This window comes from Pezoporus occidentalis, unplaced genomic scaffold, assembly GCF_034315485.1.
Source record: "Pezoporus occidentalis ecotype Australia unplaced genomic scaffold, CSIRO_AGI_Poc_V1 ctg98, whole genome shotgun sequence".
NCBI classification, from domain to species: Eukaryota; Metazoa; Chordata; class Aves; order Psittaciformes; family Psittacidae; genus Pezoporus; species Pezoporus occidentalis.
In genome coordinates this window covers 1919544-1937066 of record NW_026916347.1, presented here as the reverse complement: position 1 = coordinate 1937066, position 17523 = coordinate 1919544, and the positions used below count along the sequence as shown (strand labels likewise).

The following is a 17523-nucleotide window of genomic DNA, read 5'->3' as shown; positions in this document are numbered from 1 at the left end:
TCTAATCTGTCACTGCCAAACTAATGCAATGTACAAACAGTTTAGAAGAAAAAAGCATTTAAGAATTACAATTTCAAGGGCTGTGGGAGTCTCAAAAGTAAACTCCATACTGCTTGAAATAACTTCAGCACATCTGCCTCAAAAGGGAGATGACATTGCCTGGAAGGAGGAATTTCCACAGTTTTCCTTATCTCTGCCTTTATGATTAAAAGTTAGTTTCTAATAGAAAGCTACTTAAAAGTGTGGTAGTAGTGCCCATTACAGCCAACACAATGCAATGTCATAAATGATTCACAAAACATTTGCCTTGTCTTTTTTCCCTCGGGGCATAAAAAGGTTATAGAGGTCTGATATCCCTTTCTGGACATTTTCAGTACGAAGTATTAGAACACTCAGTTGCACTAAATTCTTGCTTAAGTGCGGCATTTATAGCCTGCAGTCTGGATCTGCATTTTTTTAGAACTAAAACCTCTGCAATTACACCACCCTTTTAGAAGCGCTTTCAAAATGAAGCATAAGCTTTCCAAGTAACAAATATGTTCCCCTTATACTTTATCATTTTACAACTCATATGACTAGGAAATATAGATATTAAACCAGTACTGAACACTAAAGACCATGCTCTTGGGGCTACGAGACTTATGTCATACTACTACCCGTTCCACACCTCAAACTCAGGTACTTCCTCAGGATCCTGTAGCTGATAACCATCAACTTCTCCACACCAGCTGTAACTTCAACTACCTTGCCTATCACTAACACTCCTTATAGCTTCTTCTTTCAAATCCTCTGCTTGATTTAAAAGGAGTGTAGTTACTGCTGGTATGCTCTTCACTTGAAGACTAGTGCTTGTACTTCAGGCTTATATTACTCAAGTTCTTGCACCTTTTTCAGTTGTAGCAGCTGGTCCAGAAGAGTTACCCTCCCTAGAAACACTGCCTTTGTGATTTGCAAAACGTGACTGAAATGCACAGGACTTAAGCTCACTACAAAGGCTTAGCACCTTTGCAGGAAAATTTTTAGCGTCCCAACCATCAAGAGCTTGTGAAGCACTGATCCAAGCTTGCTAATCCAAGCAGTTTAAGTAAATATTATTGGATTGCTCAGAAGAACCTTAACAACAGTAATCACTGGGACCTAGCCTACTCCCAAAAGCCTTATTATACCTAAAATGTCTTTCTTACCTTTCCATTCTTCTATCGTGTGCTCCCTCTCATCTAACTGTTTATCTGGTATCTTTGGCGGAGGCTGAAAAACAAAACTAACTCAGGTTAAAGCAATTAAAATGGATATAAACCAGAACAACTGAAAAATAAAACTGGTACTCAGAATATGCACCTGATCAAAAAAATACTGTATTTACATGGTCACGTATTCTCCTGTATTTGGACTTGGCCTATTTTCTAGGCGCTGCTACATGTTTTAAAGTTCTTCTGATTAACAGATTTGCTTACATTATTGTAATAATTAAAACAGAAACTGAACAGTCTGGTCAGAGTTCCTAAATGCAGCCACCTCCAGCCCAAGCAACCCTTTTTATCTATTTACTGCTAATTATTAACTTTTCCCTCTATTATAGATCAGCAGAAATCTAACTTCACCATTTACATCAAGCATCCTTTTCTATTCTTCGTGGGTCAACCACATTCACCAACCACCTTTTTTAAAAAAGGATACTTTTTTCACAAGCTGAAATTTTCCTGAAATGAATTTTAAGAAAAAATTTCAATTAGTCCCTTTGCTCATCAGTGTTCATGACTGAAAGCTCAAAATCTCACACTCTGATTTTGCTTAAGCACAGTTTATGAGTACTATCAATTGCTACAACTAATGAAAATATTTCTCACCCAGGAGTAAATACCTCAGAAACCTACCAAGGACAATCAAGTCAAATAACTGAAGCTTGATAAATTAGAACCCTAAACGAAAGATTTCGTATGCACTGCAACATGCCCAGATTATATGCAATTGTACATGAACATACACACATACAGGTACTTCAGTTTGCACCCATTCTTAATACTATTTCTAATAAACAAGTCTATCCATGTCAGTAAAAATGATTATGGCTCATTTAAGCTTCTAGTGAAATGTGTAGATCAATCAATAATCTTTCAAGCAGTTATATCAAGCATCACAAGTTTGCTTTAGTCCAGTACCTTCCTAATCAGAGACCTAAAACAAGAACTTACAGCTTCTGCTTCTGAGGGATCATACCAAACATTGATGTATGGGTGCTGCAGGGCTTCATCCACCGAGATTCTTTTAGAAGCATCTATAACCAGCATTTTTGATAACAGATCCCTTGCTTGACTTGCTGCAAAAGTGAAATTTTCTATTTAGACCAGTGCCACACACAGTGCAACTGAACAGTATTTCAAAGCTCCTAAGGAGAGGAGACCTAGAGTAAACAAATTCCAGTTTAATATCTATGCAACCCTCAGGGAATTTGGGGTTTAGGAATGTGGTCCATTTGATGGAAGAAAAAAAAATTTGAAGAGAATTAACACAGGTGGGAAAGGGGTTGGACATGTTTCACTATGCATTTTCAGCATAAAGCACCCCTTAGTAGCATAAGCTACTTATAGTATATAAGTATATAATGTAAGCAGCATAAGCACCCCTTAGACATCCTTAAGTAAAATAGAACTCAGCTTGCAGCATAGCCTTGTCTGGAATAGCACTGGGCAAACACCTATTACCCCTCTCAGAGTTTATGGAGAAAAAACTGTCATGTACTGTTACTCACAGATAATATGGTGAGTCTGTGACTCCACTGAGTAGATGACTTTTCAAACCAATGAGCTATTTCAGTAACTACAGTATATGTATTATGAACATAAAACCTTTATTCTCCTCCCTAGAGAAAGAAGATCTGCTCTGCCTACACAACTTCCAAGCCACCCTCCTCCCACTCTTCTCTAAATCATGTTGGCATCTGTCATTGAGAGGAATGTATATATTTACTTTTCTTTATAAAGTTATCTCCAGAATAGGAGCTGTTTTAGAAATGAGAAAGTGGAGGTAAGCATACACCAGCACTCTCATCCACTCCCATTATACTGTAGTATTTAAATCCTTAGACAGACAATGTTACAGTGAATAAAACAAAGATATGCTACTGTTCAATACATCACAGTTGTAAAACTTACACAGAAGACAGAGCTTACCTTTAAGCTTATTATGTTCAGAGTCAGCTGGGAAAAGGACATCTGGAAAGAGTTTTTCAAAACTATATCCAGCATATTTAGGTCTATTCTCCACGTAAGTTCGGACTGTAGGCTGTAATTTCTTCATAAATTCGGGGCATGGTGTTCCTAGCTGCTCTATAACTTTATTCCATTGATCAATATCTAAGGTTATACAGCTAAGAAAAACACAGTGTCTAATTTCTGGCTAGAAAGTTATGTTAAAACCACATGAAATAACCAACAGAGACAAAACACAGAAAATTATAATAAGATATCAAGTTCATCATCATTAATTAGGACTATCTTAGAGAAAACTGTGAAACAATGAAAGACTATGATAACGTAGTCAAGGCAACATGTATTTTACTCAAAATTGTAATTAACTAGCAAAGGATATACCTCTGAGAAACAGAAAATTAAAAGGCTCACAAAACATTATTAAACAAATTTAAATAAAGGCATTGTTTAGGTTCTGGAGAAGACCTCACCTCCAAATCTGAACACATATTCACAGTACTCCAGCTACTCGTAAGAATTACCCCTGCAGATGCTTTGTCCTTCTTTCCCATCTTGAATACCTCAGCCCAGCTGGGCTTTCCCAAGTTGGTGATCTGTCACCAACAACATGCAACACTGAGCACCAGTGGGCACACAGAGGATGGAATCTTGGCCCCCACATATCAATGACAATTTTGGCAGAGACTCAAATGCAGAAAGTTAAAGAGTTTCAAGGATGCATACGGAACGTCTTAACTGAGAAGTTTACACAAGGTACAGTGGAGATTGACTTGTTCTCAACATAAGAATTTAAAACATGTTACTGAATAAGAAAATATCTGGCTCAGGAATTCCTACTTGCAGATGGTTAGATAGTGGGAGAGAGCTCAGGTAAAAATTTATATGCACTTATTCATATATTCTCCCCAACTTTTTCTCTTTGGCTACCACCATAAACTGCATACTGGCCTACATAAACCTTGAGTCAGATGTAGCAGGCCTCCTCTTACGTTCTTAAAACTTAACAGCAGACCTTTACATAGAGATTTTCAATCTCTACAATGCTTTAGTACAGGCCTTGGGGAGGAAAAAAAAAAAAGTATTTAAACTGCATGGCACTGAGCTTAAATTGAAAAGCCATGCTAGCAAACCAGATGCATAAAGCTAAGCATGGTGCAGCTCATGCAATGACAGAGCTGTGTGAAAGGAAGAATGCCACGGATCTCTTCACCGTGCCTCAAAATTTTCACCCAATCTTGATCCCAAATGGGACTGTATCAGTTATTAAACAACCTGCAGCAAAAGCAGGAAAGATTTCTGATGTATAGCCACCAGTAAAACAAGATGCCAAATTCCAATTAGATTCACTAATTTTATCAATGATCCAGACGTTTCAGCTCTATTCACTTGGAGCAGACCCTTTGTCTGAGGTATTGTTCACAGGACACACAGATACCACAAAGCCATTCATGGAACAGAGAGACAGAAGTGCCAGATATTTCTGAAAGCCGTTTGCAGGATCATTTCAGCATACAAAACTCCAAAACTCCAGAGTGTAACTAATGAAGCAGGTTAGGAATTTTTGGTAAACATTTCCTATGGAATGTAAAGAGTTAACAACTGCTAACATGCTTAGGTAGTAAACAAGATTAGTAAGTTATTACATATAAATGATCTCCAAAGCAAAAAGCAATGCATGTGAACCAGTAAAATAGCACCTAAACAAAACAAACAAACAAAAAAATCCGTCTTAAATGTGACAACACCCAAAAGCAATGGACATACACTGTGTTAAATTGGGAAAAGAAAAAAAGAGGAAAACAAATTAAAAAGGAGGAAGGAAAAATAAGCCTGTTTGCCCAAGTGGTATTTTGTTCATCTTACTTAGTATTAATTTCTAAAGACAGTCATACACATTAATGCTACGTTGTGGGTTTGCTTTAAATGGTACAACTGTAGAAATTTTTGCAGCTTCCTGGAGGCAAAATAATGAACTTGCAAATTGTATTTTAAAAAGGCAGTTTAAAACCAGAATTTTACAAATTAGAACCACCTTAATCTGGAACTATATTGCTGCAGTATCTTTTGACCCTTTACAACTACATCCTAGGCCAAAGGTAAGGATACGATCTGTACCAGGAAATAAAACACCACCTTTGATCATTTCTCCCATGATGCACCCAACTGACCAAATGTCAACTGAAAACAAAATGCAATGGTATTAACATAAAAGATAGTTATTAAAATAAAGTAAATAAAAACATTTAGACACACAAACATGAAGTGACTATAAAAAGCGTGTGTAATGAAAATGAGTGAAGGTGAATGTATGCTAACTACAGGACCAGCAGAGACTATGTCCTACTGCTAGATGCAGCCTGAATATAAATGAAGCTCTTAATTTTTTTTAAGTATATCACAAGAAAAATCCATGTTCATTTAATAAAAAAAATTGTACAATATGCATTTTCATGACACAACATCAATAAAATGGTTAATCACTTCCTAACTAATTCAACCTGCTGCAGCAGCACAAGGATACAGTCCCTTCCTGGAAACAGGATTTTGTGGCAAACCATTTCGCCCATAATGCACCCCACAGACCATAAATCCACTATGTTTGTAGCACAAAAAGAAGGAAAAGCAAAGCAAACAGTCATTTAAAATTAAAAGAAGCATAACATGACTGCATTCTATAAACTGCAGAGACAGCACAGGAAGAAGAGCAACTCTTTATATTAATCAATGAAAACACTTTAAAATACCATATATAAGGATTAGCTTTTAACTGTCTCAAATGCAAGGCAGAAAAACATCCTTTTGTTTAACACAGTGCTAGAGCAAGAGCTAGAGCAGAGAGAAAGAGAGAGGGATACACAGGAATCAAGCAGAGTAAAGCCCTTCTCCAAACTCTGAGGCTTGCAAAGCTACCTCTGCCAATAGACTAGATTGGAGCATCAACGGTGTTTCAGGGAAGTAATTCCATTGTACTTGTAGGAATAATTTTAGAAGTAGCAAAGTAAACCAACCTTTAAAAATATTGTGCATCTAAACATTTAGGAGGAGAATTAATTGGTTATTACACAGGAATTTAAATTTGCCATGAAGTATTTTCTACAAGTCAGATTACCATGCATCTCTCTCTCCCTTTAAATAAAAAGCAAACAGAATCAGTAAAAGATCATTCAGAATTTTAGAGGATCAGTTAATGACAATATTAGTATGCTCCTATAAGATTTTCAATTAAAATTATTTTTTTAAAAATATTTCTCCAGTTATGCTGAAATAACATCTTGTACAAAAGAAAAACTCAAAATCCTTTTTTTTTTTTTTTTTTGGTGGGGGAGTACAAAGTACACATTTTCTACAATACCTTAAAATAAATCACTCAGAAGACATACTCAAAGATGCAAAAGTTTACTTTTCACAGGTATGCCAATTTCTTTTGTGGTTGCTTTCAGAGATGTTATTAACTCTGGATGCACAAGTTTTCTTGAAATCATAATAACGAAATTGTACTATTATAAATACTTTTATGAGAACAGTTGTATAATAAAAATCACTTGTAAAAGCTCTGGAGGAGCTCAACAATATCAAGCAAATAATGTTGCTTCTTACTGAAAATATTCCTTCCCCCTTATTTATAGTTCCTCTAAAATAGGATCTAAATCATATGATATCATAGTTGTACACATTAATAGGTCAAAATTAAGGGCCTGGTTCATTTAAAAAATGTTTGACAACATTTTATGACTAGTGGTGTTTTTTCTTTAAAAATTCTTTTCAAATACTTAAAAAAATACACATTCTTTGGCTTAGAGACCCAAAGATCAGCAGCCAAGTTTTGCATTTGACTTTTAAAATAAAATTCCTTCTGTTGGCTTTTTCACCTGCAAAACAATCTACTGCTATCAAAAACCAAAACATACCCAACTCTGTCATAATTAGTTTGTGTCCAACATGATAAAAATGACACCCATAATTGCATGGAGAAGTCTGGGAAGAGCAATAGCATGAGTCAATGACCTATCTTCATGCCTCAGAAGACAAATTACTTCAGAGGTGACAAAAAAAAGTAGAAACCACTCTTCTGATCATCCTACAAAACCAAATTTACGATGTTTGGGGGTGTTTTGGATTGCTGCTTTCATTAATCAAACAAAGCCTGCCTACTTATAGGTCTCTGACTTTTTTGTTAAGCTAGACTAACTGTACACTGAGGACTGCTCCTGTGTATAAATCTATAAAAGACTGAGTACAATATCATTACAGACTTGAAAAATCTTTTTAAAAACCTATTGCTTGTCAGAGTGTATTTTTTTATTAAAAACCTTGTTTGGAGAGAAGTTACTATTTTCTATAATACTAAGAGAAAAAATAGCACGGGCAAAGGAAGTTAAACCAGTGCGCATACTAGGAAAGTTAAAAGTATTTGCTTCAGATGGTTTAGGGGTTTCCTTGCTTTTCAGAGCTTCCTTCCTGATAATGATGCACGTAACTGCGCATAAATCAAAGTATGTTAAGGTATGTGTGCACGAGCATTTTTGGTGTCCTTCAGTTCAGAATTTCTTGAGTTTGCAAGACCTGGTTTCTTAATGTAATACACTTAAATGTGCTTTATCTTCTTCAGTATCAAAACCTATGAAGAAGTTAACTCTATATATGGTTTGTCTGGGATCTTTGCTAGTTTTAAAACAAGTAAAATTTCCTATGTGTATCATACAGTATGAAAAGAACAGTGCTCTCAGTCATCAAAACATACATTGCAATCCTCCCACAGAAGTTCAGCAAGGCACTGAATGGCATAAAGCTACCAGATGACCCTGTTCAACTAAACTGAATGTTAACATTAACCACTAGTTAGCTGTGAATTTTCAATATTTAACTCTAAAATAAGTTAGCTTGTAATTTAACTATGAGTTTTAAAGGGATAAAATAGGCATCGATGTTAAAAGGTGAGAACTCTGGACAGCCTGTGGTTCTTACTGTAAGTACATCCTTGATATCTGCCTCCCTATCAGGGTAGCTCCACAGTGAGGAAACTGATCAGGCAGTGACTTAGAAGAGTAACAATTTATGCAGTAGCTTTTCAATGACAACAGTCCATATGGAAATGCAGACTGACTTCTGACTCAGCCCACAGATTTACATCCTCCAGAAGTGTCACTCTCAACTCAAGAACCGTGTATTTGGCTTTGTGAAGACAAGATAGTTTTTCATATGAAAGTAACTTTTTATTGATATTCTGCTTCACAAAACAATATATGCTTGCTTAAGGAACAGGACTGTCACTAGCATGACAAGGTGCTCTAGAACACAATCTATTTAACTTCAATTGTAACCTAATTAACATTTTTGTGGAAAGAATGTTTCACACTTTTGCAAGTCAAAATTACTTACAGAGATAAATGTAAAATAGGCAAGCTAAATCATAAAGCTTGTGACTCCCATTGTACCAATTCCTTCTATAAGACAGCTGCATGACTCAGATTACAGTTTTAGGTTCTTTTATGTAGTCTCTCTAAACTGGCCAATATAAAGTCTGGAGAAAAAACAAAGAAACTTAAATATATGCTTTCTACAAAACTTTAGCGGTTAAAAAAAAACAAAACAAAACAAAAAACCATTAGGCTTGGTCCACTCAACTTCTGACTTCTAAATTATGGGAAAAATAGCCAGCCCTGAAGGCCATTTGAAGAATGTATACCCTCTCATGCAAACTGACTATCCAAACAGATATAAAAACCACAGCCTTGCAAAAAAGGCCTATTCTTATTCCTTTGATATGGCTTTTTTCCTTGTCAACACTGATAGAAGTTACTATTCTTGGCTTTTATAAATGATACTATTCTTGGCTTTTATAAATGATAACAAAATCATCTCTCTATGCACATAGCAGCTATCGGTTACACACAACCTTAAGTTACTTTGCCATAATGGTATGCAGTTGCCAGGCAAGTTTGCAGACTATATTAAGAATCCTGAAAAGGAGAGCAAGCCCCAGTTGTGTCAGTAACCTGAGGAGCCATGCCTCATACCAGCAGGAGACAGCTAACAAAGCTTCAAGCATCATGGCATCTCATGGGCCCTTCTGGAAGACAGATCAGTAGAGGGTTTAAAATACCTTGAGCAAATGGTGGCCTCTGTGAAGTGTGCCTGCCTGAGGTGGAAACACCAAGTGAGCAGAACTGACCACAGGGACAGCAGATCAATGAAATGGCAGCAGAATTGGGGCCACTACAACAGAATTTCAGGAATGACACATTACTTTTGTTTCCTAAAGGATACTAGATGTTTCATTCAGGAGCTGCAATGTACTTTATCATGTTTTTCCCTCAAATACTGTATCCTTTCCTTATATGCTTATAGAAGATATTGAGAGAAGGGCCACAGAGTGAGTATAAAGACAAGGGATGTACGCAAGCAGAGGGACAAAATAAGGCAATTTCCTTAGAATTCATCCAAGGACCATCAAGCCCAAAGAATCTGTGATACTTCATGAAGGTACTATCTGCATTCTTATCTCAAGATCTTTTTTCAGCAAGGACTTAGTGCGACAGGACTGAAGTAGGCTAGTTGCCACAGCAGGCAGTTTTAACTTGTCTGTTCCTCAGCAGCCTTTAAGTTACCTATGTCCTGAAAGGCTACACTGAATATAGTTATTTAAACATTAAATTTAGGACACACATTTACTGATGAATTACAATTTACATCCTCATCAAGAATAAAGTCAGGTCAAGGTATATCAAGGTACATACCACAAATTAAGAAAATATATTTCCAGTTCTTCCTGGATGAAACTTGATCTACTAGGCAAGTTATTTGCATTTTTAAACAAACAAGGCCCTCAATTTCTTCTCCTATTAAATGCAAACATTTCTAATGGGTTGAGCTGAATAAACAAATTGGTGTATCCAGAATCTGCATTTTGGTCACAAGGCTAATTTATAAAATTTTTACAGCTTGAAAAAAACATTAACATGTAAAATGTGGTGTGCCAAACAAAAGATAAAGCTATGCCAAAGAAAGACTATAGTTGCTGACCGTTTTCTTTGTATCCCATCCCTAGGATGACCTCTGGTGCTCTGTAGTAACGAGTCACTACATAAGGCGTCATCATAAAACTAGTTCCTGCAGTTCTGGCCAGTCCAAAGTCAAGAATCTTCAAAGTGCAGTCTGACTTTACTACTATATTACTGGGCTTTAAATCCTTTAAAAAGAAACATCATATATGACTGCTAAGACAAGCACAAAGTACTCTGTGGTTCACATTTTTAAAAGATAATACTGCTAACATTAAACCCCACATATACAACTAGGATATTGCTTAACTGCAGTTACTTTTCCCCTTGCATTAATTCATATGCATTCAGCAGACTACAGATTAACTCCCTTAATGTGCCTGTAGATTTATATATCATTAAAGAAGGAAAATACAACTAGCATTACAAGATAGGTTAGCAATGTCTGAAATAAACTGAAGTTAGTAAGAAATGTTAGCTCTGAGGAAAGGTCTAGAAACTGGTCACTGTAACAACAGTTATTACTATGATGCAGAACACAAGTAACATGACAATTGCTGAAGTAATTTGATGAAATAATCATCTTAATACAAAAATTATTAAAATTATAACATGAATGTAAAAAGCAAAAGGTTCCTTTGCTAGCTGAAGCTGCATTACCTCTTTTGAACCAATGCAGATGTTTCTCCGAACAGGAAGGAAATCCTCATCCTCGCATAGATTTAGTTTCCTATGTAGGACTTGGTTTTATACTTATTTTGGTGACCAAACCCAAAAGGCACCATTGAAAAACTGCCAGAAATTAACACAACCATTAAATTGGAGGAGGAAATCCCCAGATACCGTTTCAGATTATGTTAGAAGTTTGGCAACTGTATTCTCTTCATCCGAACCCTAAAACCACAGTGACAACAGTGGCTTTACATCTACTTATACAAACACTACACAGGCATACTTGGTCATTATCTCAGGAGGACCTTACACACAACCAAATATTACAGAGTAATTTCAGAATAACTTTGCCATCAAAAAGTCATTCATAGCATACACACTGACATAGATAAGCCCTGGATCCTTTCTGCCTATGCTCTACTAAGATTAATGAGAGAAAAACCTGAGATGCAGCACAGAACTCTAGCATTTGGGCTGCAGGCATGTGGTAAGTAGCCCTATCTTTCACTGTTTCATAAAGACTTAAAAGCGGCTATCTGCAAGATATACTAGTTTTAATTTGTACTTGTATGGCTTTAAGCAAACTCCTCAGAAAGCTAAGAAAACTGCATTAGACAGGAAACCACAAAAGACTTTAAGAACAATAGAATTTTAATGGGTAATTAAAAGTCTTGCATACTTACATATTCATGCATTCACGTCACATACACAAACGCTCTGCAGACAACTTTGACTTAAAAGATTTTAAACACTATGAACGAATTCAAGTACTATAAGGAATTCCAGCTATTTAATATGCATGTTTCAGATTTTGCTACAATCCTATCAGCTTTAGTTTTGCACACTTTTATTATGTGGAGGCTGAGTCCCGGGTGCATGCCTATTATATTGATCATCCTCAAAGCTGCAGGAATAACACTGGAAATGCTAAAAGATCTTCACTTTGGAAAAATCACTACGAGGACAAAATGCAAAAGCTTACAGAGTACTGTCCATCTTTAATTTCTGAACATCATGTAGCTGTCATGAAGCCTAGGAACATGATGTAATTTGCAATACAGAACTGTCTGTCAAAAATATGAAGGCGAGAGTTGACTTACACTGCATCCAAATTCATGCCCGGACCAAAACCTCTTATGCTTTAAATAAACACAGTCTCAAAAGCTCCTGTAAGAGTGATCAGGTTAATTAGGCTGCATAAATATATCCAGAACCTATAGCAGAAGGTATCCTGCCTAACCTTAAAAATGTAAAATGTCAGTGCCTAAAAATCTAAAGAAAGATTTGTGTGAAGGGCTTCCATAATTAGGCACCTTCGTTAAGTGCTCAAAATCAGGCCGAATGCAGTGTTTCAGTCCATGCAAGACTAATGAGACACTGTGTCCTTCAGCAAGCCAGTGAAGCGCAACTCTGCAATGCTGATCATCCATCCTTTTCAGACCGCAAAATATAAATGAATGTGTACTTCTACACTTGCTGGAAACTCTGTCTCTGCAAAATATTTTGAGCACAGTAATGTTAATTTGCCATCATATGTTAAAGCAGGTGTAAAACTACAGTCAAATCTTCACCAAAATCAAATCCTTATCCACTGATGTGGCAGCTAAGTTTGCCCCTACAACTTTGAGGTGAAATTGTCTAAAACTCTTTGTGTTTGGTATCTGCCTTGTTTGGTGCCGCCAGTCTGCTATAAAAAAAAAAAACACTTATTTCTAGGCAGGCAGCATCCAGTGCTGCAGGCACATACACAGATTGTTGTAATTTCACTCATTCAGCAAGCTTTCAAAAAGTTGCTGAGATGTCGAGATTATCGCAGCTGTGTTAAAAGCAGAAAAACCCAGTTAAAAACCATGTAAAACTACCAACACCAAAAAAAGCTTAAAGCTTTAGAGGACACTAAAGTAGTACACTAGATTCACAGACAGAATGCTCCACGGGCAGCCACACTAAGGTAGACTATGTTTAAGGAGTATCTAGTTTCAATAAACTAACAAGCTTTAGATATTAAGGACAGTAGTGCTGAAAGCCCAGCAGAGTGGTATAAAGAGTTACTACTGCAGCTACTATATGATCTCTTTCCAAGCATGCCCTCTTTTGTCTTCTGAGGTTTTGCTTGACTTGTTCCACAGGGAAACAGGATTTTGATACTTTACACCTTGAAGTATAAAGGCATAACAAACACAGCAGGTAAGCAATGCAAACATTTTGCTTGAACATACCTAATCTTTTAGCAAAGTCCGAGAAGAAGCTGCAGGCTGAAAATGTACCGTGAAGACATGTAAGTGAAATGTATCTGCCCATGTTCTTCAAAAGCATTCATGCGTATATATGTTACTATTTACACAGCAATTGTACCTATAGTCTCTTTGGAATAGCTTATCCCTGTACCAGTATGTCACATTTCAAAGACTTCACCCATCTCTACAGAAGCAGGAATTTTATTCTCAAAGCTGTTTTTATTCCTGCCCAACTACTTGAGTAGGTAGTTCTTTTTTGTAAATGTATGAATGTTTATATTTACAAATGACTTCTACAGGCTCGAGGGTCTGATGCCTGCTTTATAGGAGCACAAACTGTCCCTGAAGCAGTTTTAGAAGCTCCCTCCTGCCTGCACCAAGATGCACAGAAAGAGACACTCCTACATTACCTACTCGAGCATGTCCATAAAACATGCAGTTTCCAAAAAACAAAGATGACCTAGGAGAACCTGCAGCATTAATCTTGCACAGCCAGTTACTGAAGAGACCATAAAATGTCAAGCTGCATACAAACCCATTACTTCAATCCCATGGGCGCATGCATCAGGACACAAAAACCTACATAACCTCAGTAATATACAATACCACAACTGTGGCAAGTGAAGTAACCTAGTCCTGCCTACGATTCCCAGAATAACACAAGAAGCCCACTGACCTGTCTCAATGTTCGCCAAGAAGCACAGGGTGCAATGCCTGGTTGCAGGTTATGCTTCTGCCTACCTTTCCTTGTCTATCTTTCAAACACAGCAGTTAAGGGCAAACTGCAAGCAAGAAGGAAGCCATCATGCTCCCTCCCAGAACTCCTCACTGGAATGAGGCAGCCAATGCATACTAAAGCTACCTGGAAAAAGGAAGCAGTGTTTGCCCATTCTAACTGCATTCTCTATTCAAACAGTTGTCCCTGTTCCCTTGAGGGAAAACCAGAAAACTGGAAGGTCGTACTGCCAGACACAGCTTGCAAGCCGTACAACACGTCAGTCACAATGAGGTGGACTACTGAACTGGACAAGCACCCTAACACAGCAGCTCCTGTACCAGTGCTCAGAATTGCCATTCGTGATTTGCTTTACCGTGTACTTCACCCATGAGGAAGACTATGTAGCACTGTCTGAAAGCATCACATATCTAATATGCTTAATTACACCTTCTGCATAATTTCAGAAATTAAAAATTTCAAATCTCTTAGTCTAAAAGATTATAATGAAAAATGTAGCACTGCAGAAATAGAAGCTTACAATTTCCCAAAATAGCAGAGATCATATCTGAAAAGCTATAACTAGACCATCTCAAGCATACTTTACAGTACATATGAATATATATATGAAATGTTCAACTTGAACAGGCCAGCTTAAATTCAGGATGTCTTGACTGGATTGCAACACACACATGCCATTTAAAAAGCAGTAGTCAGTTTTGCCTGAGGACAGTCTGAGTGAATGTTTTGTGACACACAGGTATATGAAAGTTCCACTTACAGGTCTTAATCACCATCTCTTTATCTGGAGACTTCAGATATTTATTCATTACTCTGCTAGTAAAATACAATGGGCAGTTCTTTCAGAAGATGGGATTTCAGGTTTGGTTACCAAAACAGTAAAGGCAGAGACACATTCAGATATTCTTTCCTGCTATGACTACTAAAATAAAGTATGATACAGAATTGGAGGAGGTAATGTAACTCGCTTCAAAAATCGTTATTTGTTCTGTGCAGATTATTATCAAATCAAACATTGAAAAAGTTCATTCCAGAATTACAGTGGAAATGTGATGATTTCCTTTCAGCCCTTTCTGATACGTTTTATTTTTTTCTGTCTTTAAGTACTCAAGGCCAAACCAGGTGAAATGGAAATGATCCTCACTTAAGTTCACTTACCCTATGTATAATTCCAGCTGAATGAAGATGTTTGATACCACACAGCATTTGGTAAAGAAGATAGGACATTCGTTCATGGTCAAGCTCCATCTGAATCACTTGGCAAAGATTTGCATCCATGAGCTCCATCACTATGTAGCTTACGAAAAAAAAAAAGACAAAAAAAAGAATAATAATCAAGTAATACTGTCATTTTATTGTACTCTTTCCCTCATTCCTCTTTCTGTGTATTTTTAAAATTAAATCCCAGCTTTATTTCAAATCAGACTTACACATCTTGAAATTCTTCCAGGGATTTTTGTGGTGTGAACACATTCAGTAGGCCGATTATCTGTAGGAAGAGGGAGAGGAAGTATAACTGCACCACAGCAATAGCAAAGCTGCAAAGTCAACGTTTCAAAACTGATACCCGTTATTCTGATGAGATCCTCCTGGTACACATTGAAGCTCAAGGTGCTCAGTGGCTCAACAAGGCCTAATATGCTGTGATACTAATATTGTAGAAGGAGTACTTTTTCTCCACAAATCACATAATCAAGAAACACTCTGTGCATTAACAAGATGACACTAAAAGTCTGAAACCTGAGGAAGTTAGTCAGTTTTCCGCTGCCTCCTACTTGCAGTTTGAAGAGACCTGGTAACATTTTTATTGCTTATGAGGAAAAATAAAATTAAAAACTGACAGACTATGTAAGAGATACAATTTTGCCATTGACACAGAAAATACACAAAATTTTCCTGAATAGCTAAGAGACAGAGTAAGTCGTCTATCACTGTTTCCTTCCCTAGCAGCCATTTTATCTTACGGAAGGGGAATTAATAGGGAAGGCGAGGAAGACTGCACACAGCCAACTCTGACAATACCAGCCTTCTGGAGTTCAACTCTTGATAAATTTACCATTTATTATTCTCTCCCCTTGTGATGTAGACCAAATATTTCTATAGCTTGCTCTACTCGACAGCTTTGCAAGCATCAGACAGTTCCTATTCTCACAACACAAGATTCCCAACTCATTCATGCATAAAGAAAAAACCTGATACAATAGAATTATTACAGCCTTTTTTCTCCTATTTGTCTAGCAGCAGCCACAGAAATAAAATACTTACCACTCATGGTATTCTTATTTGCCAGCTGCTTGTAAAATGTAGCAATGTAACACTGACTCCCTTCCTGAGTTTGAAGGGGGTATTTAAAGATTGGGCAGGTATTAAAACTAGTCAGTAATAGCTCTCCTGAAAGATCCTTCTGTACTTCTCATGGAGATACCACTACGCAATTAAAATATCTATAATCTACAGAGGATGTCATCCTCTGAGGGCACTTTTAAGACTTCAAAGAACAACCTTCTAGTTAATTCTTTAACATTTAAAGCAGGACACTGCACTCACATTTTTGTGATTAACGCACTTCATAAGAACAAGCTCTCTGTAGGCTCTTTTAGCATGGGTTTGGTTCTGAAACGGTCGGCTTAACTTCTTGATTGCAACATTTCGTTCAAGGATAGCATCGTAAGCTGCACTGCAATTAAAAATAACATTATTACATCTCAGTATCAAGATCCTTTAAGCCATGCCAATTGCCACCTGATATCATGCCCACAGTTAGACCAAATTTCCACTGATACTCACCTTTAAGTAGTATAATAGTGAAGTATGTAACAACTGAGTGATTCAAAATTTAGAAAGGTTTCACAGATTTCAAGTATTAACACACGACGATCTCCGCAAAATAATGCAGGATCTCTGCTTCCTAAAATACTTCACTAAAGATATTGATATTTTGCCACTTATTGGCACTCAAGAACAGACCACCTAAAAATACCCAAAACACTTCAAGTATAAAAAGCACATCAAGTTCAGGTAAAATCTTCATACTAAAAGGAAGGGAGGAGAGAGGAAAAGTAGGTTAAATAAAGGTCTCATGCTTTCACTTACACAGTTGCTTAATTTCCTTATGACAATGAGAGCATCAAGGTCAAGATAAAGCAAACAGAAAAAGTTAAACAAGCTTTAGTATCTTGATGTCACTGGCTTTTACTTGGTAAAAAAAAAAAAAAAAAGAGTAACACTTTGTTTGCAGACTAATGCCAAGATTGTCACACGATTCAGTGACAGGCTGTTACTGAGGACAACTCCAAAATGTATCACATTCCCATGACAGGAAGGCATGGATTTTGTTTCCTGTAAGAAGTAATACAACAGCTGACTACCATGCAGACTCACGCATATTTATCAGTTACTAAGAAAGTTTCAGCAGGATAAACACTGTTTTCTTGTTTCTTATCAAGAATCGAATGCAAACCTTACAAAAAACACCTGCCAGTAAACGATCAGCACCTACTGAATCCAAGTCACTCTTTCAAAAACAAACAAAAAAAATCATGTTGTCTACATGGCATGTAGGCTTGAAATTTTATTTATTTTTTTTACATATCATTAAATACTCTAGTACTTCCTAAAGAAAGAAAAAAATGAAAACAACACATACTGGTAACTTTCACTGGTTTAGA

The 17523-nt window shown here is 36.8% G+C and overlaps 1 protein-coding gene across 7 annotated transcripts in view; it reads right to left on the bottom strand.

Annotated features, from left to right (window-relative positions):
• MAPK8 (mitogen-activated protein kinase 8) overlaps positions 1–17523 on the bottom strand; it is a 192600-nt gene that overhangs the window by 2761 nt on the left and 172316 nt on the right. For 5 of the 7 annotated variants that reach the window (XM_062606717.1, XM_062606716.1, XM_062606719.1 and 2 more), the window contains exons 3-10: positions 16403–16532; positions 15286–15344; positions 15014–15152; positions 10233–10398; positions 5316–5387; positions 3171–3353; positions 2193–2317; positions 1185–1248 (exon numbers count right to left, since the gene is read on the bottom strand). In XM_062606717.1, coding sequence (XP_062462701.1) covers positions 1185–1248; positions 2193–2317; positions 3171–3353; positions 5316–5387; positions 10233–10398; positions 15014–15152; positions 15286–15344; positions 16403–16532 — 938 coding nt within the window. Of the gene's footprint in view, positions 1–1184; positions 1249–2192; positions 2318–3170; positions 3354–5315; positions 5388–5730; positions 5803–10232; positions 10399–15013; positions 15153–15285; positions 15345–16402; positions 16533–17523 lie in introns of all 7 variants that reach the window. The other 2 variants (XM_062606715.1, XM_062606721.1) reach the window with 2 other exon arrangements.